The 25,840-nt window shown below is 32.4% G+C and overlaps 1 protein-coding gene across 11 annotated transcripts in view; it reads right to left on the bottom strand.

Annotated features, from left to right (window-relative positions):
- Nucleotides 1–25,840, bottom strand: part of LOC119076046 (phosphatase and actin regulator 1) — a 101,577-nt gene that overhangs the window by 35,680 nt on the left and 40,057 nt on the right. For all 11 annotated transcript variants that reach the window (XM_037182729.1, XM_037182737.1, XM_037182761.1 and 8 more), the window contains 2 exons: nt 24,428–24,529; nt 23,010–23,252 (listed from right to left, as the gene is read on the bottom strand). In XM_037182729.1, the coding sequence (XP_037038624.1) occupies nt 23,010–23,252; nt 24,428–24,529 (345 nt within the window). The remainder of the gene's footprint in view (nt 1–23,009; nt 23,253–24,427; nt 24,530–25,840) is intronic.

Raw genomic sequence — 25,840 nt, 5'->3', positions numbered from 1 at the left:
AACCTCAGAAACATTCACATAAAAATTATGCTTTCCTAACTAATGTTGAAATAGCCTTTTTGCACTCATTAGGAACTTAGGAAAATAACTACTGGGCAGTCGAGACGGTTTACTTGTAGTCCGAAATTATATTTTGGCTTCGTAGAACACAGATAAACACAAGAGAGAGGAATTATATGATATGCAGTACATACTGTCCCGTACAATCTTTTTCTAAATAAAAGTTATAGTCAAATCGACAATATTGTATTATTTGGCGATTTGTCATATTTTGGAGTTTCTTCACACTTTGGCGATTTTTCTTGACAATTCATCATATTTAGTTGATTTGTTAAATCATCAAGAAAAGTCTCAGAAGTGTGAAGAAACGCCATAAAGACAAATTTTCAATTCTCTATGATCCTTGGAGTTTCTTTACTCTTTGGCGATATTTCTTGGTTTTTCTTCACATTATGGCGATTTTTCTTGTTGATTTAACAAATCAACCATAATGATGAATTGCCAAGAAAAATCGATAGAGTGTGAAGAGAAAAATCGCCAGAGTGTGAGGAAACGCCAAAGTGTAAAAATACGTTTTTGAAATGTCTCTACATTATCTTTCGTAAAATGATAGTGTCCTCGGGATCTTTCGTTAAAGTATGAATTCCCTAGGATCGAACAAGATGCCGTTACCTGACGTAAAATAAGAGTTTCCTTAGGATCGAACCAGGCAGCTTTTCGTAACTTTTATAAAAGGATAGATTCACTAGCTTCAAACAAATAACGCCTTTTAGATAAATTTCGTAAAAGGATAAATTTCCAAGGATTTGTTTAATCACCACGAAGAATCGCCAAAGTGTGAAGAAACGCAACAAAGACAAATTTATCAATCTTTGTTTTTGCCGGCGTTTCTTCATCCCTTGCCAATTTTTTATTTTTGGCGATTCTTCATGGGAATCATGATTAATGACGGCTACGAGCTTTAGCGAAAACGAATGAGATGTTCCGATCCGAATCTGTGAGCGAACTTCCGTTTCGTTAAAAAAAACCTTTAGTTGAAATGATGATGATGAAGATTTCAAATGGACGGCTCTTGGTGTTTCTCTAATTTTGATTCTATATCCTGCAAAGCATTAGTTGAAGCTATTGCGTCCAGCAACTTTTTGATCATTCTTCAGCGACAAGTTTTTTTTTCTAATGGTGCTCCGCACTTTACATCGAACTGATGCAAATTCCTTTATGAAGAGAAAACAAAACCACATTAACTTCACTATTATTCACAATTATTTTAACATTTTGATCAATTTTGCCGTTGAATTTAATGATCAAAATTTTGCTGGCCAGCATTTTAGATGAGACACATAAATAAACAAACGTCTGATACATATCATGACAAGCACACAATATGCTTTTGAAGACAATAGAAGCGATGACGGACGTAGGGTGGCTAAATGTTCAATTATATTTTACGTTCTTTTGTATGTTGAGACGTACTGAACGCTTTCCTATATCGTTCACTGATACAAAACATCTTTTTTCAAACTCAAACGGTTTATATTGCATAAATTTACTCTTAATTTAGAAGCCTGATGTAATAATTAAAAACCAAGAGAAAATGTAACCAAAACCAAAATTTAGTTTATCCACCCTATATCACATTTTGAAATCGTGACTGCAGCGCCGTCATTGCGACCGCTGAGTTAACTAAATTTAAATTTGTGGATTCCATTGTTGTGGGATAAAGTGTGGGTTAAATAAGATTAATACCTTTGGAAAACCCGAAAACTAAATTTCTTCGACTGTATCATACGCCTATCATCTCTATTTTCTCACATTTTTTCTTGTCATTTACCCTGAAATTATCCAAAATAACTAAAATTACTTTTTGAGAGAAAAAAGAGATTACACGCGTGTGATGAAGCCTTTAAAATTCGCAGTAGAATGGCTTTGCTTCATAAAAGATGTTTGTTGATAGTCATGAATATCATAATTGGTATCGTTGTAAAGCTTAGACCTCACGCTGAACAGCAACTGTGATCAAAAGAGTCTCACAGTAGTGTCCAAACAGTCTTTGAAGCTTCCCGCAGTTCTTAAAATAACGAAAAATCTCTTGATTTCTGCTACATTTCTAAGTTTGAGCGACAAGATTTCAGCTGAGGAAATTCTTGAGAATGTAAATCTATATGGCAAAATGTTAGGACACAGAATTCACAATATATGAAGAGGTAAGTCTATAAAATGGACAGACGTTCAAAAATGGTGAAAAAAGGCCAACGACCAAACAATCGAAAAGAAAATGAAACATAGTAGATTACTACTATAGAAAATGAAGATAGAAAGAACTTGCCTCTCTTTATGTTGCAAAATTTTTGTGCAACATTTCATATTCTAGATTTAGCCGAAATTTAGCTAACTTTCTATAATCACGCTTTTCGATATGTTTTGAGCTCTATTACAAATAACATTTTTCGATACTCTGGTTTGTAAACCAAAATATCGGTCGTTTAAGTGTGTCATTGTTTGTGACAAATTGACATAGAAGTCTTCAAATCATTTTGTTATAAAGGACTGATATGCACACAGGCTTCCGGTTTAATGCAGAATTGTAGGAAAGCGTATTACGTTAATAAGTCGCGTAACGATTTTATCCTTACATATTTGCTGTGTGACCGAAGAAATTTTCGAATAAAATTTCCATTTAAAAATAGAAACTAAACTTCTACTTTCAAAAATTCCACAATTTTGTAAACATGTGATATGATTTTATTCGAAAATTATTTGTTATTATTTCAAATTTCAATGTTGAACTGGGAAAAGAACAGCACACAATTACACATACACTACACACACATCTATTGGCCGTTGGCAATGCTCCATCAGGTTATTATTCAACGAAACAAATTAAGTGAAAAATGTGTAATTATCGTTGTTTCGATTCGATTTTTTTTAATGAAATTTTTGAATTAATGTTGTTTAATTACGGCATGTATGTGCTAAATAAATAATTTTAAGATGTTTATTTTTGGTTTGAGAAGAGTTAAACAATAATATTTATGCTAGGCGATTTGTTTTTGTTTCATTTTTATTTAGTTTAAGAATGAACGCTATAAATCATTTGAAGAGTGAAAGTGATATCTACGTGCGTTGGGAATTCGCATATTTTTGAACGAAAAGAATAAACCGAACTTTTACTCTAGGAGGATTTGATATTTCTTCACCAAATTTAGCATTTTGACTAAAAAAAATCACATAAACAAATGGTGGTAAATTTGCGTACATAAAACTCATTTGAATGTGTCGAACATTCAAAATTTTGTCGAAAGTAATGAAGACATCAATAACGGTGTTCCATCGTTTTAAAGTCAAATTTACCATATCCATCAAGCTTATGCCATTATATAAATGTATATAATATGCGTAAAGCTTTTGCAAGTTTACGAGAGTGCGAAGAGCTTTTCTTTAACCTTGAACAAAGCACAATTCGAGCAGGAGAGAAAACGAATGAAAAAAAAATAATCTTGCTCTATGTGCAAGAAAATCTGTAAACTTTCTCTCTTTATGTACAATAAGTTGAAGGGTTATTCAGAAGAAGCTTCACGTGTAAGAATAATCAATATTAGTTTGTTAGGCAGTACCGTATGTACATGAATGTAATACGATTGCGAGTGAAAATTAACATACTTCGTTCATCTCAGCAGAGAGCAATAGCAAGCCTCTTCGGTTGGCACTCAGCACCATAAAAATAAATACGTGAAAACAACAAGCAACATTGTCACACCTGTACCATTATAATTCACCGAGCCTACTTTTTTTCTGTGTAATATTTTTCTCGGTAACATTATAATATGCTAACATGCGATAAATTTGATCGCTCCCTTGAGAATCGTATAGATGGAGATTATGTGATGCTTTTCAAATTGTATAGAGGAATATGATAAAGGGACAAAAACGCTTTATGCAATCAAAATGGATTACTGGTACAAGTCATTGCCACTTGGTGCCTTAACTGTATTATGTTAAAGATAAATTCCTGTAAAATGGCAATGGATTCCAAGAAGACCGAAAATGAGAAAAAAGTAAAAGAAGAAGAACTATCCATCTTTAACGACGAACTCTTTGCAGTTGTTAAACTTGGCTGTAGAAGTTATATAACCTTAAATTGAGTTTAAATTATGCACACACTCTACACCAAGAACTCGAAAGAAAGAATACTGAAAATTAATGAACAAAGTTTAATGCAATAATTTTTCATTTCGAAATTTTCTTACAGTGATGGCATTTACATAGTTATAGTATAAAAGAACGTATAGCAATGTGTAATCCGAGTAAATATGTTTCACTAATGCCATAGCATTAAGTTGTCACTCGTCAAAATAAAATATATTTTATCCAAAGACAAGACTTACTTAAATATAGAAGGAAGAACATTGAAAATACTCAATCCATTAGAACAATGATGGTTTAATCATCACTGCATTATATCCCTGATGAATTAGCGTCACATTTGAATATGAATAATTATTCTAAGTTGAAAATATTTCTACTCAACGGTATTTGCTTTTCTAAATTTTCAGTGGTGTGAGACTGTGTTTCAATAAATGGACGAATGGTATGGTAAAATAACTTCGCAATCACAATTAGGACTCGTGGTGAAAATAATTCCATTTATTTCCACCCTCAACCAATGTTGATATTTTGGTCTTTTGACAAAAAGTTTATCAAAAGTGAATAACGAGCATCAGGTCCGGACTTGATTAAAAAAAGCCATATCTCCGACCTGCATTTATTTTCCGGCTCTCAACTGGGTTTCAAAGTTAGTTTTTTCTTATCAACAAAATAATACGTTACGTCGGAGAAACAGACGTAAAATAATGTTCATAATCTGCATGATCCCGATCTGACTAGAATTGATTTTTCAATGCAAAACCAACAAATTTGAATCCAATTATTCATCATTTTCATTTTTCCATTAACATCACACTGTATGACGTTGAAAAACGATTTCGACAAATAGCCAGTCCGTTTAAAAAACCATTTCGTAGATTTTCACTTTTTGATTTGGTTTTTCTCAAAATAAATTCACTTTGAAAATTACGATTTTGGCCCATTATTATGATTTTAAGTGACTTTTAGCCAACAAACATTTTCCGGTTTCAATTCAAATAAAACTAACTGAAAGGCTCCACTTTTTTTAATACTTTTATGGGCACAAATAAATATTTAACTAACCAGACGATATCAAAAATCAAGCGACATCAATGGTAATACTTGAAGCAAAAAAGGTTTGTCGACCCCGCTCTTTTCATAACGAGTTTGCATGAATATTCCACAATATCACATAGAATATGAAGGTAGCTAGTACACTCATATACAAGCACTATGCAGACCAATATGCCCGAAGGGTAAAAACTTTTTCCATTTTCATAGTAAAGCTTCAATTTTTCAGCCTCGTACCAACACAAGAGGCAAATTTCTTTTTATTATTGCTTATGAACGAATAAAAGCAATTTTTCGTAGAAGGAAATCAATGGGTCGACTATGTTTGCACATCAGTGATTTGTTTTCAGATATCGGTTTCCCGTTAAACTTTGGTGGTATTATGATTCAATTGTGTCCATGGCTGTAATCTAGCAAAGTAAAATGTCAGCAATTTCGAGTCCTGCGTGCGAAAAATTTGACCAAGGCTATCCAACAGTATCGAATGTGTTATTTATATAAGTTTCCCGTTTTTAGCTTTTCATATTTATTGGTAGTGTCTGTGATTTTTCAGTGCTTACTTTTATGGAATCAAAAATTGTATACGAACAACCAATTCCCGGCTCTCGGAAAATGTAAATAAATTTAATATTTAAACAGTCGATGCATATTTTATAGCTTTAAGATAGTGGCGTGTTGATGTGCTATATTATGGCAAAGAGTTTGATGTAAAAATATGATTTATTATTTTGCGTTCATATTCGTAAATAAAGATTTGAAAAGGTTTTATTGAACTATCCGATAGTCCGAGAACGTTTTTATTCCATTCATTTGAATGGTGCATTACCATTCTCATATACTGTATTAAATCGCAAATTTTTAAATATGCTCCCATGTCTAGACGATAATCACGTTTTTATTTTCACAATATTCGTATATGTTCAACACAAACAGAAAAATGTGTACATTAACATGAAACAAAAGAAAATTGTAGGGAATTTCAATGATTTGTAGAGAGCGATTTTTTATATCACAAAATGTAAAAAAAAGAAGAAATTTATGATATTTTGGCACATGTATAACGCCAACGCATATTATTTAAAGTCAATTCATTTTTATATATATTTTATGTATGAAACGAGTGTAAAGAAAATGCCGTACATATTATGAGGAAATTGATATATGGATATGAGATTTTCATTTACGCCCTAAGGCGGTTATATTTTTCACTACGAGATTATGTATACCGTAACCGTATATTTTATGTAACGATGAATTACCCAATTTTTCCTGGTTTGAAGAATTCTGATTTGAGCCATAAAAATTGGAACCAATGAATTGTGTGCGTGAAAATGTTGCTAATTAAGTGTAATAAAGAAAATTGAAAAAAAAATAAATAAATATTTGCAGGGGTGCTGAAGAATGTGTACAGTGAAACCTTAACACAAACCCTCATAGTTTCCAAATGTTATAAAACAATTATATTTCCCACATTATCCCACAAACACCACTCTATTTAAAATTCCTTTACACTACCAAGACCCAAATTTTAATTCCGATGAATCTACTACCGAACATATATACTCTAATCAGACTGAATACATATTTCAGAAATTGATGCAAATTTTTAATGAGCAAATATGTTAAATGGCAGCGGAAGGCTGAAGGCATATTAATGCATGCATTATGCACATAAATGAAATTGGTACGAGTTATAGCATTCACTATATCGTGAAGTATGTGTAGGAAAATGCAGCTTATCCAGAACTAACAAAAATGTGAAAGCATTTTGAGTATGGCTTAGAAAGAAGTAGCAATATTATAGAAATATGAAAAGAACACGTCTTTCAAATGGCTGCGTATGGTGTATCCAATTAGTTTCTCAATTCAAAAAAGATTAATAAAGAAAGTGGGGAAAAAGGTTTTCCAACTGCACGTGCTATTTCATTTAATATTGCTTAAATGGGAAATTTCTAAACTAGTATCGGGAAAGGCAGTGTGAAAGTTTTGTGATATTTTCGAGAATATTTAACAATTAACAAAAGGAATTTCTATCAATACATTTTTTGTTGCAGAGAAACCAACAAAAAACTTTATTTTACTTTTATTAAAACCAATTGATTTTTATTGTACGATAAAATATAGCGCAGTGACAACATTGGACAGGCATTGTATTACTTCCGGCTCGCTTCAACTGTTGACTGCAAAACTAAAATTAAATCTAAAAGAATAGTGACTGTTACACTTCAATGGGACTGGAAGTAGTTCACTTTTAAGTCGAAACGTTAAGGTTTATTTCGAATAAAGATAAATTTGGTGCTGGTTTAAATTTGTGGACCGAAAGCTCACGTACACTTCATTTCGTCAACGATTTGGGTGTTCTACAACGTGTGCGGTTTTGAGATATAACATTAAGTCTCACTGTTTTATCGCATTCGTGTAGCATTCAAAAGCACAAGTTGTATAAAAAAGCGATATTATATTGAACCGATAAAAACGTTTCCAAGTATTGAAAACTGTTATTTATAATAGAGCTCAAAACATGTCAAAAAGGGTGATAATAGAAAGTAAGTTAAATTTCGGTAACAAAAAACGACTCGATTTCAGCATAGCAATTTGTTGGGAACGTGAATCTAGAAAGTTAAATGTTGCACAAAATTTGCAACATAAATAGAGGCAAGTTTTTTTCTAGCTTCAATTGCAATTTAACATTATTCTAATTTTTCCGATTGGTATAGTTTTCTAGTTCAGTCCTTGAGTCAACAACATTTTTCATTATTCGGTTGTTTAATCGTCTGTTCATTATAGACGTTACCTCTGCATATATTGTAAATTCTGTGCAATAACATTTTACAATATAGATTCTAATTCTCAAAAATTTCCTCCGTTGAAATCTGGTCACACAAACACTGAAATGTAGCAGAAATCAAGAGAATAATTTTTCGTGTCAGATTTTATCCTGTTTTATCGCCATATTGAATTTTAGTAAAAATGAAATATCTCCGTAAAAATGGTAATTAGTGAGTTTCTGTTAAGAAAATGATTTTGCTAACTGGTTGGTAAATGGCATTCTTTTGCTCACTAGATGTGAGATTGATTTTTATTGTACGATAAAATATGGCGATGTGACAACATTGGACAGGCATTGTACTATTTCCAGTTTTTAATGGAAACAGAGCTCGCTTCAACGAGTAGATCGTTTCCAAAAAGTATCAAATCCAATGAACTTCTTTCTCTTTCTACAATTTTTTGAAGAATTGCATCCATCTCTTTCACACTTACGCATTTTAATGCTATTTGGATTTGGTACTTTTTGGCAAAACTAAAATTGAATCTAAAAGAATAGTAACTGTTACACTGATACGGGACGTGTACTAGTTGACTTTAAAGTCGAAACGTTAAGGTTTGTTTCGAATTAAGGTAAATTTGGTGCTGCTTTAAATTGGTAGACCGAGAGCTTATCTACACATCACTACTTCACTTTGTCACAGATTTGGATTTTCAACAACGTGGGAGGTTTTCAGATATACATTAAGGGTAACTGTTTTATCGCCTTCATAGCATTCAAAATTAGAAGTTGTATAAAAATGCAATATTATATTAGAACTAATAAACATGTCGAACAGTGTGATAATAGAAAGTGAGTTAAATTTCGGCAACAAAGAAAAACTAGATTTCAGCGGAGCAATTTGTTGGGAACGTGAATTTAGAAAGTTAAATGTTGCACAAAAAATTTGCAACATAAATAGGGGCAAGTTCTTTCTAGCTTCATTTGCAATTTAGCACTAATCTATTTTTTCTGATTGTTTGGCCATTGACCTTGAGTCAACAACATTTATCATTTTTCGGTTATTTAACCATTGGCTTTGATTGAACATTACCTCAGCATAATTGTAAATTCTGTACAATAACATTTTACAACAACATTCTCAAAAATTTCCTCCGTTGAAATCTTGTCGCTCAAACATTTAAATGTAGCAGAAATCGAGATAATAAATTTTCATATCAGATTTTAGATTCTGTTAAGAATAAGAAAGAGAGAAGGAGAAAGAAGACGAAATAAATTAAATTTTTTAAGCAGCAATTTAGTTTGGGTTATGGATATTTGACCAATAAATTAATTCAAGACGACCGATAAAATCCACGTTCATGCAACGCAATTTAACAACATAACTATTACTTAAAAGCAAAACACTGAAGGTAATGAAAACCCTCAGCGGATCACAAAAAATACGGAATCGTACTTTCGAGTGAATTGAAATCAGTGCAGTGCCACATTTCGTTCAGTGAAGCGCTTATGACTTCAATAAAGTTGATGGAATTTGGTGAATATGATAGCATAAATGTTGAAATTGCGGGAAAAAAAATTGAAATCGTTCCATGCGTATTCGTGGATTTGCCTTCATATCTACTTTGGTTAAAAGAGTCTATTCTGTACGTTATCTGACATAATATTGACATACAATTTAGTCGAATACGTAAGGATTCGTGTGAAAAATGCATGACACCTTTATTTATTTACGTTTGTGTGTTACGAAAATATGATCCAATGAAACTCAGAACTCATTTCTTAAGTACAATATCGTTCGATTGGAGTCAGAAAAGTGTACCAGCAATATGAAACGAAAATATAAAAATTTATTTCGAGAATAATTGAGCGAATACACGAAACAGAGGGGTTATTTCGATTCGATACAGTCACTGCACACAACAAAAATGCTATTTTTGAATCAATAAAATAAGTTTTCCAAATAAGAAGTAGTATAGTAAATGTAGCTAATTCATGTTTTGATAAATGTGAACCATTCTTACATACTAAGTCATAAAGGTAAATATTATTTTTAGTCATATTCATTCTGAACAACGTAATATTCGAAAGTAAGAAAAATCAATTATTTTGTTACATCATTTGTTGTAATAGGTTGTACAAATAATTGGGTAAGGCTCGGGAATCTCAGGTGAATTCAATTGTCAACCGGTGCGACAGCAAACAGAAATTACTTGGTTGTTAGTCGGTATCAGTGAAGACTATCTGTGAGGCTTGACTAAAACTCAAAACTTGAAAACTTCTATCAAAATCTGTCACATCAATTTAAAGTTGACCTGTTTACAGCTTTAAGTCTCACCGCAGATAGTCTTTACTGTTGACTCCTGAACGGAAAGCCTCTGCCTCCCACCAGCACATATATTTACAGTCGCATGCCATAATTGAAATTATTTTCAAAGTCCCGAAAATCGACCTGTTCCGAGCCTTATTTGTATATCGTCTTCATACGTGACGAAAAACAGTGTAAATTTTAACTCAAACGACTCAAACTCATACTCAAGAAATTTTTTAAAATTCCTAAATCTAAGAATTTTGAGAGAATTTTACTTTTTAGGAATGATATTACCTTTGAAACAAGCACAGCCCATGATGTATCCCATCATCGGAATTAAACCTGTAGTATGCCGTGTCTGTCAATTGAAATTTACCACAACTATCTCGACAACCGTTCGTACTGGATTGATAGGCAGTACTCGCATATAAATGCGCACTTTACAATGCATACGTTAAATTAAACTAAAATTATTATTTCTTTTGCTCGCTTATTATTTAGTCAACGTCAAACTAAATTCATTTATTGTTCTTTTTTTTACACAACACTTTTCATTTTTAATAAAATTTATTATGTTTTATTATCTTAACAATTTATTGTCATTGATTTGTTTTGATTCTTGTGCAGTCATTGATAATTAATCTTAGTTTCCAATACAATCGATCTTTTGAAAAACAAGAGCATCAAAAATAGAGTTTATAACAACATGTGACGCAGGTTTCGAACTGACCATACTAGGTGATCGGGAGGCGCAGATTCGGTAAATTTAGTAAATTTTCAGTATATTTCCGGTAAGTTTTCAGCTAATTTCGGTAAATCAAATTACCAAGGCCCTGTTTTACACTCAATTCGCTTGGTGTGATAGTCATTCTGGGCGTGATAATACGCTATCACTAATATTTATTTACAAAAAAAGTGATGATCATAAACGAAGAGCGTTGATTAAGTTTTTTGTTAAACCGTGTGTGATTGTCGTGTTGTAATATGGAAAATTGGTTCTGTTAAATGTGTTCGATTTCAAGAAGTAGTTTCATGAAATAGAGAAGAAGATTTTGCAGCATTTTGCATACAAATCTTTTATCCAGAAAACGTTTCATCGATAAAAAATGAGCAGCTTAAACATGTTTACGGAAAGTTATTTTCCTCACAAATCCTACGCATATTAGCCGTCTTTTTTTCTTTGGAATATAAATTGAAGAGCGCGTAAATGCCTCTACCGAGCTGAGCAAACCTAATTGTATGAACATAGATTATATTTAAATTGTACTGAAACTTATATATAAAGAACAGTAGGTATGATCAACCTTGGCTTTCAAAGTTACGGTGTAAATAAAGATAAGTTTTTCAAACTTTTTCTTATAAACACAAAAACAATTTACTGAAGTGGAAGTAAAAGTTAAAGCCACCAACACACAAAAGCATTCTTTTGGAAAATAAATACCTTTTGTTTGTCGTATCAATTGTGGCTTTTAAAAATTTCTTAGATTAAGATTTTTTTTACAATTATGTAAATCGCAGGTCGGCTTCGCCAGGTGGTAGAAGTTTTTTATTTGTTTGTTTATTGCTTGTGGATGTTTATTATAATCCAACAAAAAAGTGGAAAATGCTACGTGCATTTATGATTTAAAGGAGTGACATAGTGCCCTTTCAAGCCCTTTCAAGCTCAACATTTCCATTAAAGAATAACGATTACGAATTGAAAATTGGAAAATATTTTAGTGTAAGTGATAGCATCTTCGTTCGGATGGGTTCATCAATACCATAACGAAGCTGAAAGGGAAGTCAACCAGAATGATGAAGATAAATTTTCAAATTTTTGTTTTATTTTGTTCAGTTTAGCATAATTGCTTCAACTCGGAACGAATAAGTACGCTCCAGCGAATTGTACGTGCATAGCAACGTAAAATTGTGAGTCGAAGAGACTGCATGAATGCGAAACGACAGCAACACTGAACAATTTTCTCGGTACTTTATGAATTCCATTTTCCCCATTTTGATGTCGAAACAAAGTTATCATATTAAACTGCCAGTGTATTCGGTTAACAATATGTCAATGAAACTGCAAAACCGAACTATAAACTTTATGGATTCAAGATAGATTGCTAAACCTAGAAGTGGTACGAAAATTAGGTTTAGTTGACTGTACATTCGTTCGTTCTCCTTATTATTCGATTTATTGCTTTTTTTATCTAGTCAGCAACTCACTGCCCCAGTTATGCACCTGACTACATAAGTATAATACAAAGTCTTTTATAGCTAATGGGCTGTTTACCGAACAAATAGGAAGGTGTATGAATAGAGTGAATCATAGTAATTTATGACTAGAGCGTAAAGCATGCTATAATACATGGTATAGACATTCAAATCGCTTTTTCATTGCTAAAGTTTTCCAATTAACTGGCAAAATTTATAATTGCTCCGTATACTTTCGAACAATGCGGTATATAATGTACACAGCCTGAATATAATAAAATATTCTTCCAGCATTTAAAAGAAGCGGAGATAAAAATATTTTCACAACATGTTACTTCACTATATATCGATGCCCATTGTCTCTCAAAGATTGGAGAATGTTTACATTAGACAAAACTGAAAGATGCTTTCAATGTTTCACAATTCACAACCACACATAATTGAATAGTTGAATACGTGCTGTGCTGAGATAACAAATTTTTCTTCTTTATTTGGAGACACGGAAAACCGCACCAAAAAATAATCTCTAAGCTTCACTCACTATACTTCTCAAACTTGGATACAAAATGTGAACGGATGATACATTACATCATATCAAATATCCGAATAGGTACTCGACCTTAGTTAAATGTGCACGATGTACACAAAACACAAAATTAATAATTACACAACGTCAATATTTACTTGTGAACTATTCTAGTACATAAACTTTTCTATGCATTAATCTACTACGCTGATGAAACACTAACACATGTACGGACCAATAATCGGGAAAGCGCAAACGTGAAAAAAATATTTTCATTTTAATACATAAACAAATCTTAATTCTTGCTTGGGTGTGTAACACCGACAATATAAAGGAAATTCTTTCTTAAATATTTCCCCGTTGTTTTGGTAAACGTTTACTTACTGGTATTGTATACTTTAGGAAAATCTACCTGTTCACTGAGGAATCACTGCCTGCTATACATTCAAAGCTTTAAGCTTACCTTTTGACAAATTTACGTGAATTTAATGTAAATGACGTTTTCCATAATTTAATTTAAAATGTGTGATGTTGTTTTAAGAAGGGTGTGTTTGTGAACCTTAACCAGGGGAACGGGAATAAATAATTTTTTTGCCCTATCGTTCTACATACTTTTCTGCAATGACTTGGGTTTTGAATTGTCTGAACTTAACTTTCTTCTATAGGCTAAGTCATCGCGGGATGTTACAGGAGTTAAATATGCACACAACTTCAATTGTTCTTGAAATTATATTGTGTGATTTTAAATCTGAATAATTGTGAGACAGCACGATAAATGCACATAAGGCACATACTTCAATTATAAAATTGCGATTAGATTATCGTAACACTCAATTCCGAAATCGTGATTATTTCGCTACAATAATATTTAATATCCGTAAAGTCTGTTCACAATTTATACATAACCCACACACATGTCTCAAATCAAGACGATAATAATTCCACTTATTTTCAAATACACACCCAAGTATGAAGTATTGATACTTATTGCGGAGATTTCCCCCTAAGTCTTACAACATGAAAATCAATCAACTGTCTACAAATTACACAAATAAAATATAGTGAGCCGCTCAGGTATTTCATAGTGGATCGATTTAAATGTGACATTAATATTGTTTTGTCACAGGTGCATACAGAAACTTCTGAAAAATATTTATGTTGATGTCCTTCTTCCTCTGCTAAAGAGTTGGAATAAATTGGGGTATTATGGCGACGGAATTCAGTGAGTTGATGTGTCTCAGGACAGTGAATACGTTAACGTAAGTCAATTGAAATCGATTATGAACATGTAATAAAAATGCGATACATGTTGGTATACAACCAATTAACAGCAGTTAGCACGAACGTGTGTTACCTAGTCTGCAAAAATTCCATCGAATTCCATTTTTGATGACTTACCGATACAATAATAAGCTCGAAATTATTTACCAATAAAACATAAGACCATCATGACATCCAACTCACATCGAATAACGTATTCAACGTAACAACTTGCTTAGCAAAAATTGTATATAATATTCCCATTCATGTTAACACCTTATATAAACAATTTAGTAAATAATTAGTTCCTGTGTGTTCATTCTCACTTCCTCCCACAATATAATACAGTATAGCGTATGTATCTAATGAATCTTTAAATAAAAAAAACCGTTGAGTTTATGAATAGAAAGAACTTCATGTTATGGTTATGCTGTTTTCAAACCTACCCATAGTAGTCTTTAAATATTCAAGTTCTGGCTATAAAGGATTCGTTAAACGTTCCACTACTTGACCTACTTAAATGCTTAGGTTAAATTCTTTGTATCATTTTCGTTGATTATTATGTCATAATATTGAATTTATGATTATTAATGACAATAAGGTACTGGATGACGTGACATTTTTGAAATCATTTTCAACAAGAGGAAGCAACAATACCGTTATGATAATTAATTACAATTTTAAAACGGAGACGAAGTATTGATTGAAATGTGATAATAGAAATCGCTTTCCCGAACGAATAGTAGAAAAACGAGAAAGACTTTGGAAGAAAAAATTTAAAAATTTCGCTGGAGTAGAAGAAGTGAAACGGAAACAAAGAAAGCTTTTCACTTTGTAGTTCTGTTTCCGCCGTCGTTTTTTTTAAGTAGTGTAAGTAGTCCTATCGATCTTTGCAAAACTTTTTTCCCCTCTTTCGGAACCTTTCTGAAACGGCAACGAACTATAAAATTTGTCATGAAAACTATTGAAAATTAAATCTAGCACTTCTATTGTTGACATCTTTTGCTTCTTTAGTTTAACCGCATTATTTTGCTGTATAAGAGAATAACTGAGCTCATCGTTTATTTTCGTAATCGCTGCCGATAACAGATGAAGCGGTTTCCCAGTTTCCTAAGCACGCGCCAATTGGATCGTAAAGTGAAACTATGATTTAAGAAGTCCGGCAAAGTAACGAAAAAAACCCATCGAACAAGAATTATGAAACCGAAAAAATATTAGAAAAGTTACAGACCAAAATTTTCTTAAACAACTTTCCCCAATGTAATTAAGAAACCAATTAATAACTTGAAACAATAACGAAAATTCGGGGATTATTGGCACAATTGGTAAAATACAGGAAATTAAGCATGAAATTGTTGTTGTAAATGATTTTTTTCGCTCGAAACTTTGTGTTCATAAATCGATTTTATTGGCGAAAAAGAAATAATTTCTGAGTGATTTTATGGGAAACTATATAAATGTTTATGGGACATTTCACGAGGAGTCGTCTATCACTGCATTGTTTAATGGCAGAAAGTTATTTTCATCTTCAAGCAGGCTGCCGAAAAAAAAAATTAGCCATAAATTACTCGCAATAAATTTGTAGCTTGTTAAAAAGCAGATGAGCTTGTAGCAGAAAAATGGTGCAGCGATATCATTTATATAGACACAAGTTCTCCGATACCATGGTCCGGCTTATCGATTTACGATATTAACCATTTTCAGTATGCTGTCTTACAAATTGTACAGAATAATTTTCCAGGAAAAACAGGAAAAGCAAAACAAGTCAATGCAAACATCTGCAGGAGTTGGAAATGGTCTGGCTAATTGAAAACTCACATTTGAGAATCATTGATGAACGGCTTCTAATGGACGTTGTTTGCTAAGTGAAGCATAGAGTCAATTTTCACTACACCTGATGCTATTTTCCCATAAATATTTATCCAAACTAAGTGTAGATTTTGAGAGGAATATCGTACCTACATTTATAAGCACGTAACGTTTTGAAGCAGCAACGAATTCGCTTTGAAATAAGTATTTCGTTTGAGTTACGATCGACAGCTTGTGTGTACATGCATGTGCTGCCTGTACTCGTTAATAAAGTCATTAATAATTAAATAAACAAACAAAGCTATGGAGAACCTTGAAATATAAAGATCTAACACAAAGAAATATCGCAGAAATACGTCGACGACGTAAGAAATGAGCTCAGCATATACATCACAAGTATGTGGTGATGGTTACATTACAGAGTTGATTACGAAAAATTGTCGTTAAAACGCAATGCATAAAAACATATTTTCACTCGGTACAAATTGATTGCATCCGGTCGGAAAATTTTTGATAAAAAAAATGCTTGTCTGTTATGTCAGATGTGCTTCTAAATATCAACAAAAGCATGTAAACTTTGTGACCCGATTTAGTTATGCAGCATGAAGTGTCTTAGAGTTTTGGCATATTTTTTGTATGACCTGCTGTTCGTTTCAAATATTGCAATTTTTGAGTTTTCAGATGTAAAAACCGACCCACCGACTTCATAGGGAAAGCTTCACTGATGGAAACTGAAGGTACACAATATTATTCGATTAGTCACACACGATTTCTTGTATTGTACCGAAAGAAAAAAGAGCCGTCACGTGTACATGGAGGGCTTCACTAAAACTGACCATTACTTCAGGATAAAAACTGTTAGCGACCACTATTTTAGCGAATAGTTGATAAAGGCATTGTAATCCGTCTGACTTTTTTTTTAAATGAAATAATGGACATATTCCAACAATGAAAATATTTGAGCACACATTGTGTTGTGTGAAGCACACAGTTTTTGCGGCCATTAAATATGTGTTTATGTACATCATTTACAGACCGAAATATGTTACGGATTTTGTGTTGCATGCCTAGTAATCCCTAAAATATCACCGACACTCTACTGGGGTTGTGGAAATATAACATGAACCATGAAAAAAAACGTTTTTTTTGTTTTGTTTTCAGTATGCATGGATATTGTGTATTCGTCTGGGATATAGGATATGGGATGGTTTCATTGGTCTGATGTTTTTATTATGGTTTTTGCAAGCAATGCTAGAAGCCATATATATTGATCCGTACACTCAAATAATCTAAACAAAAGAATTCTATGTACAATACAAGTTATTTAGCTACAATTTTGGATATTTCAATAATATCTGGACTGGAAGAATACATAACATGTAATGCGTGAATGGGCTTTTTTATAGATTGATATCATTCGCACACAAAAATGTATAATCATAAGTTGAAGATCAATAAAATATTTTCGCATATGATGAATCAAGTGAACGCTTTTTTTAAAATAAATTTTATCGTTCAATGAAAGAGAGGCAATTTCAGAAAATTCGTAAGATTTCTGTATGTTTACAATGTCGCACAATCTTCACACCACACATATCCACTAAAAAAATTTACATTTTATAATAATCCGCCACTACGGAGACGGAACGATACACCGACGTCGATCTATAAAGGTTATGATGGCGTAACCACAACAAAATGTAACACAACTAACTTGTATAGCAAACAAAGTTATAATTTTCCGATGCACAAACTAACTGCGTTGTGCAATTTTCCACCGCGATGACAGATTACAATCGAATTGATTTTATTCACCGTCAGCAATCAGTACCGTGACACAAACAGTAACATTTAATGGAAATGGAAAATGATTCTTACAGCAATTTAAATGAAAAATGGGAAATATTTTGTATGCGAAAAAGAAAATTCCATCTGTAACGCACTACTACCAACCGATGGACTAGACTCACTGACCTACACTGTTTTCTACGGTGTATCATACACAATATTACTGGAACATGCGCATGGAGTGCCGGTCGAAGTGAAATATCTACTTGGTGCTGAAAGTATTTGGTGTGTTTGGCATTTGATGGAACTCTGATTTTAGAGTGTATCGGTTTCATGTGAACATTTACAGCATACGTCGAATAGCAAAGATAAGTTTTGTACTAGAATCCAGTAGTGTGTATACAGTACATACATATACAGATAACGAAAGGAACACTGTCTGGTATTATAAATCGAGGTATTCATTCGACTTATGTTCTGTTTTAATACACATCGTCTATCAATATCAATGTTCGAAAGGGTTTGCGAAGAAAATTTAGGTTTTACATGAATAATTTAAAATGTTATGGCATTTACAATTCTGTGCCAATTAAACTATGACAAACATCTGTCGTACTTTGTTGGTGTGTTTGGGTCGTTTAAGTAACAACTGATTTTGGGTGGTATAGCTTTTAAGTAAATGATGTCCCTTTCTCGTGCAAATAAATTAGGAACAATTTCTGAATTTCGAAGTCGTATTCGTTATAGTTTCAAGGTCTTCCTAAAATGAATAAATAATGTTTGTACATTCCAACGAGGCTTGAGGTTAGTACTTTCGGAAACTTTTAGGTCAATAAGAGGATCGAGTAAATAATTGAGAAATTGATAGCTTTCTTGTAAAAAGTAAATGGAAACTTGAAAGCGTTTTATTTGTGTACTAAAATTTTCGCCAGTCTGAGCAAATAAAGAAAGAGGAAATTAAATTGGCGGTGATGGTAAATAATGACTCAGTGAATGTATTAACTTTAAATGGAATTTGCTCCGTCTTGTATAACAAAAGTTGGTCTACTATATCAACAAATTCTGTCGACAAATTGACAAACTGGATTTATGGGTAAGTTTAATATTTTAATTGAAAAGGCTAAGAATACTGGAGTACCCAAGTAGAGGTACCTATGAAAACGCTCTTTGAAATTGCTATACAATAACTAAAGGGACTACTAACGTATATGTCGAAACTCAAGCCTATTTTAACATGATTTACGTTTCTTGATGCATTAACATTTTGTTAAAGAAACACTGTACACAGTGTGAATGCATTGCAACTGAAAAAGAATTAGCCTAAGTGCAGGTCATCGTTCTAATTTCAAGCTTATCGATTTTTTTATCGTTTTATTTAAACATGCGAATCGTTTGGCACGAATGATACCTACACGTATAGGATTTTTTACGCATGAGAAATGGAATGATGAACCACAATATTGACAACAACGAAACGATTCAATGAATCTCGCACATGTGAATGTCTCAATATGCGAATTGAAACCATAAAAAAAACTGATGGATAATGGAGTGAAAAACTCTTTGATTTGTGTGAAATCACTGTACAATAAAAAAAAATCTGAGATCATGAGTCTTTCATGAACAAAAACACAGACGAATTACGGAAATATCTGTTATCGGTAACGACTTCATGACAAGTTCTGACTAATGGATGTCTTATATAGCAAAAAGCACGTTTAAATAAATGAAGTAATAGATTTCACAACAAACTCTTTGAAAAACTCAGATAAAATGAAGTAATTGATCCGATATACTTAATATTCTTACTGTATGTGGAAGATTAACTGGGTATTCAGACTTTGTCAAATTTTTCATTTGAAATCGACTTTACAAACTGTCTAAGTTTACTCGAACGTCAAGTTAAGGTTCAATGAACAAACAGAAAATTTAAGCCTACCATCCTTTGAAAGGATTACTTTCTTTTTAATTAAGAGCAAAATAAAAGGAATTTGTTCGGTCGACCGCACACACTTCATCTTTTTTTATACGTTAAGTTCAGTCAGAAGAAAAGACATTATCAATTTTGACTTACTGAATCCAAAATATTTAACTGATTTCACTCAATGAAATGTGATTATCACATTTCAAATGATATATCCTGATCAGATACATTCAACCCACATTCTATCATGACAATATTTTGCCTCGTTCAATTACCAAAGCCAATTCATTCGCATTATTGTGTAACTTCTACAATATGTGACCAATTAGATTTGAAAGGCTTTCAGGTAATAAACAGCTTGTTGTTAATTGAATGTCGTCCATTTAACCTTTGGAAAGCAACGATACGACACTGGTTTATTTGGTTGTGCTTCAGACTTTCCTTAAAAAATGCTTTAGGTGAAAATGTATTTCAGTTTAGTTGTTGTTACATTTTTGCAGACAAAACAAAATGTAAAAATAGAAATCCATGTGTATTGTTGAGTATTGTTGGAACTTCAGTGTTGCCTTTATTCAATTCTCAGCCTTATGAATCGATAAAAGGAAACAAAAGTAGATACTGCGAGTATACAGCAAAGTAATGTTTCATCTATACCATACAGACCTCGCACTCAAAAATGGCGTGCCTTATTAAGGAAATAAGGAGGTTTTTTAAAAAAATAAGGAGAAAATAAGGAATTTTTCGGTTGAAATTAAGGAGAAAATAAGGAGCTTGGAAGTAAATTTTTGGGTAAAAATCTTGATGATTTTTTATACGCACAACCCCTTGCACGCTTTTTTAGGCTCATAATTAAAAATCACACAAGTTGTTAGATTGTTTCTTAGACTGACTGTTTGTAAAGTCGATGTTTTAACTGACTTAGTATGACCGCGCTTTTTAGCGTGAGACAGAGGCAATTCTTTCCAAACATTCGTCCGTTACCTTCAATTCTTCAATCCATTGAGTGGGAAGGTAGCAAAATTACTGTAATCCACGTGGATATTTTTCTTCAGTAAAATCGACAACAAGGAACTACATTTCTATGGTTTGTTTACTAGCAGTAGGAGATCGGGGGAAGATTTACGATGACCCTATTGCTCAGTATTCTGCCGCGCAGCGATTTTTTTTTATTATCTGTTATCCAAAAATGTAATTTTCTCGTCAAAATTATTGAAAAATAAGGAAAAAAAGGAACTTTTTCAAAAATAAGGAGGAATAAGGTGGTTTTTACAAAAATAAGGAAAATCAGGAAAATAAGGAGTAGTACGACCCCTGATACCATATCTTAAATTTTATATTAAAATAGGAAGGTCGGGAGTCGGGACGCAGATTGTATTAACATATTATTTGCTTTGTGTCTCAATTTTCTTTTTACAGACGGCAAACGTATAACAACATATAACAGCATCTTCAAATCTTCTACTTTTATTGTTCAAAATTCGACTAGTGTTTCATATCGTTCATGCAAAATATAGTGAAAGACTGTGTAGAATAATCGAAAATCATTTTTATTAAAGGTGAACCAATGACCAGGTCTTGATTACAGATTCAAAATATAGGAAAATCAAAGTAATTTGAAAATTTAAGTATCTCTAAAAACCACCCCGACATTTTATGCAACCGACAAAGTAACCGCTTCTAAAAGGTTAATTGCTCGTTTTAATTATTATCCACATAACTTAAATTCATCGAAAACATCAGCACCATTTAATAAATAAATTGGTCTGACTCAGTTACAGTCTCATTAAAGAAAAAAATGGAAAAAATTGTTCAGCATAAATTGTAGAAAAAGGAAATTTACAAACAATTTTTCTCTTTGAAAACATGCCATAAATTACACCGAAGTACCGTTAGCTTTTCCGAACAACAAGTGCACTCCAATCTAATATATATAGTCTAGTGTAATATAGAATCTAATATATCTACACCAACTACCATCCGCTTTCCACCCAGGGAATGGTTTATAATTCAATTTCGTTGTACCGGCGTTAAATTCATAATTTTGCACAACTACTTAATTTCATAAGATGAACATTGAACAAGAACCTCATCTATACTGTGTGCATGAGAAGAAAGAAAAGTTTATTTATTTTTCAAAATAACTCGTGCTTCTGTTTCTTTTTGGTATTTTGTTGTTCTTTCATTGAATTTCATTGAATTTGTTTTTTTTTTGCACACTTAAACTGTATTTATGGATTGAATGAACGAACCGTATACACAGTACGTTGTTAATAAATTTTCTTTATGGTTAGGCCATGGTTGTGGATTTTTGGAAAATACTTTAAATTCAATTAACGTGTCGTGTAGCAAATGAAATCATAAGCAAAAAACCAAACAACATTAATAATCGATTCAAGAATGTCTGGAACGAGGAAATCGTTTTGTTGTAATTTGTGACTGTACAGGAAATATTCTCAAGTATTTCATCTAATAATGAATACCAGCTCGGTAATACAATCAGAAAATTATTCGACAATCGTGTCACTCAAAATTGAAATGGTTTTACGTTTCTAGTCTTAACACAATTGGATCGCTTCAGTCGATTCACATATCTTAGATTATTTGATTTTTCGACTGGTAACAAGTGATTTAAAGGAACAAATAATGTACATAGCAACGCGCTCTTGTCACGTCCATGTCAGAGAGTAGGCATTTTATCGCCAAGCACTAAACAATAGTTGTTTATTCAACGAGGGAAGAAAAGTTGTAAATTTCATTACGAGGGTACCCGATAAAATGCAAAAGCCAACTTTTCTCCCGAGTTAAACACAACGTTTTTCACAACAATGGTAAGCGATACGTCTCGCCTGCGTTTTAAAAATAAATTTTATAAAATCAAATCAAAGAATCCACGAGACTTGCTTTACTGGCAGGATGAAAGCGAAAAATTGAAGTGATACCTACACAACAACATATAACTTATCGTAAGAAAAATTCAGTAAATTTATGTTTTACATAAGCACTTGACTAAAAACGAGACTTAAAATTGAATAATAATAAAATTTACTGCGAGTGAAACTAAATCAAAATTCTAGTGAGAATATACGACGTTGTAATTTATACAAATTACCCCACTGTGCACTACATTAAAAATATTTCCGCTATATAAATTAGTCACTTCCATGTTGACATTGCAAATGATCGAAAGAGAAATGGAGAGAAGACGAAAAAATTCCATTAATAAAAATCCACTCACCTGAATTATTACTGTTGGCAAAGCGCAATTGTAATTGTTGATGCAGAGCTTGTTGATGTTGCGCTAATGGTGTTAGAGGTACTTGTCCAATTTCATGCGCGGACAAAGAATGTGGCACCAAATTATTGTTCCCATTTGATTGGCATATTTGCTGTACCGACACAGATGTACCGACAGAAGACACATTTGTGGAATTAGATGAGTTATTGTTCTGATTTATCAAACCGGTGAAATTCGTTTCGCCTATACAACAAAAACAAAAATAATTTTCCGATTAATGTTGTGAACAGAGCTTTCGATGTTATATTGTTGAAGCACATTTCAGTGATGCATGGCGACATCTTATTGAAATTTTATCAAGTTTGAGCTTTTTAACGAGAATGCTTTGAGCTTTGTGAACGAAGCATGACGACGGAATTTTTATTTTTCAAATTTTAAACGGACATTTGAACAGTAATTAAATTTCGCTACCATTATTGAGGCATGACGAGATCTCCAGACACATTTTGAATCTAGTGTTAGGGATTTCATAGAAAGTGAAGTCTCAGCATTAATAAAAATGGGAGAGAGATTCTACGTTTTATTAGTCTGGAAGATGGATTCCGGGATGCCGGCGCGCGCATTAACTGTGGTTATTCTACTGTGTGTGAAATGTTGTTTGTGAATACCTTGAATGTGGAAAATAGCTTGAAGCGAATATATCTCTTTGATGCATGCAAATTTAATGGGAAGTGAACTTAATTTTACTTGCAAGTAAAAAAAAAAACGAATTACATTAATTGAAAAGGAAGGAAGGAATCTTTTGCTGATACATACAATAATCAAAGAGAAAGTTTTTTTCATCTTATATAGCTTTAGTGGGAATTCTTTCAGATTAGTCCACAGAATAATAAACTTTAAGGATGAAATAAACCTTTAGAAATAGCTAATCATGTTGTCGACAGAAACGTTAAAACAAAGCAATTATGTCTGGTTGATGAGAACTAGTATATAGTGTGAAGTATGTTAAAAAGGAATGAAATAAAAGTTTTAGTATTAACTACTAGGGAATTCTTTGAACAAATGAAGTAAAAGATTCAATGATTACACAGCTATTGCACACCATTCTCATCAAAATATTTGTTCTAGTCAAAGATTTTATGAGACTACACGTTCATTACAGACATAAATATAGAACGCATATCACTGTTCCTTCGAGAAGCTTTTCTGACAACTCGAGATTGACTGTTAACATCAACAATTGTTTATTGAACTGAATGATGTGATTTATTAGATTTAACTAGAGACAATTCAGAAGTTGGTATAATTTCATGTGTATTTCAAATGAAATACAGTTCTACGAATTGCAGGGAAAATCATCATACAATCTAGGCTACACACTTAAGTATTTGAATGTAGAATATGTAACAAGTAATTACCAAAAATTTCAGGAATGGTTGAAATTGGACTTTCAGGAAGCAGTATACCTTTTTGGACGAGTTCTTCTCTATTGGCACGTACTGATATTTTTCTTTCTAGTGCTGCAATTAGGTAAAAATAAACTGGTTAGCAAAAAAAATGTGACATTTGCTTCGTAACATATTTCTATTATACGAAGTTTGTAGTCTCTTCAAAATTATTTTTATCACAAAATTTACATAATCGTTATCTAAAGCTTCAATGACTATAGCTTCTATAGCTAAAATTAATATTTACGCAAACCGAAGAATTTATTGCTTTTAATTTTAACTTTAAAATAAGAGGTTACTACTACTAAAGAGTTTATCTAAAGACTCAGTTAAAAAAAAAATTATTTTGTTCAGTCAAAAATAGGGCATAACAAACCAAGAAAAATGCAACTTTGTACTTAAATGGAATCTCATTTCGTGTTCAGGAGAATATTTGGAAGATCGAAGTACTCATTGGACTTTTCACATATTAAAATAATTTGAGAAAATAGTTATTTGCCTATCAGTTTTGGACAACTCATTTTAGCCACTTTTACCGAAAAGATAGATACTCAAAACAGATACACTCGGGATAAAAATGAAAAGTCTCGTTTTTGTGTGTTCATTGACCTCGTCTTCGTCTCGGATCAACTAAATTCACAGGAAATCTCTACAAATAAGGACTTTTTTTTCGGTGTAGCCATATCTTGTCAGGGCGCATGTTTTTGTCCTGAAAGGGCCAAATCTAACTTGTAACACAAAATTTGAAATAATTCATCTTAGGCGAATAAACAAGTGGTTGCAGACTTTATTTTGATTATGTTCCTTAACCACGGTGAGCTTGAAAAAACTTTTAGTCGAAAGTATTTACACATGGGATTTTTTTCCTGAAATGAGTCTATCGAGGTCCCAGCATTCTATTTATGTGGAAATTAAAATCTCCGAACTGTATCTTTTTTGATGAAGTGCTATTTTTCTGATGAAAATGTACCCCGGTAAACTTTGGCGACTTTTGCCGCCTGTGAATTAAATGTTTTTCGATACAATCAATCATTTTTAGTTAGTCCGAGGCCAGAGCTCTCCAACCATACCATGTACGACACATACCGAGTGGAAAAGGTTGATCTGATACCTCTTTAAATGTGTTGAATACGCCCTACTCGAAAGTACGAGAAAACCATCAAAATTCTAGTGTTTTCTCGGTTAAATTGTTAATTTTATTATCTTAAAACTTACACAAGTAACGAGCCCTAAAATAAAATTGAATGAAATGATTGTTTTACCTGAAAAGAATGTTATAAAGTGTTATACTTTGATTTTTGTTTTGTAGTTAAGAAATATGATTTTTTATATTTTGTTTTTCGTTACTTTCTGGAAAATATATTATCCTTGTTGAAATTGAAT

The sequence above is a fragment of the Bradysia coprophila genome, chromosome III (assembly GCF_014529535.1).
Source record: "Bradysia coprophila strain Holo2 chromosome III, BU_Bcop_v1, whole genome shotgun sequence".
NCBI classification, from domain to species: domain Eukaryota; kingdom Metazoa; phylum Arthropoda; class Insecta; order Diptera; family Sciaridae; genus Bradysia; species Bradysia coprophila.
This window is presented reverse-complemented; position numbering and strand designations above follow the sequence as displayed.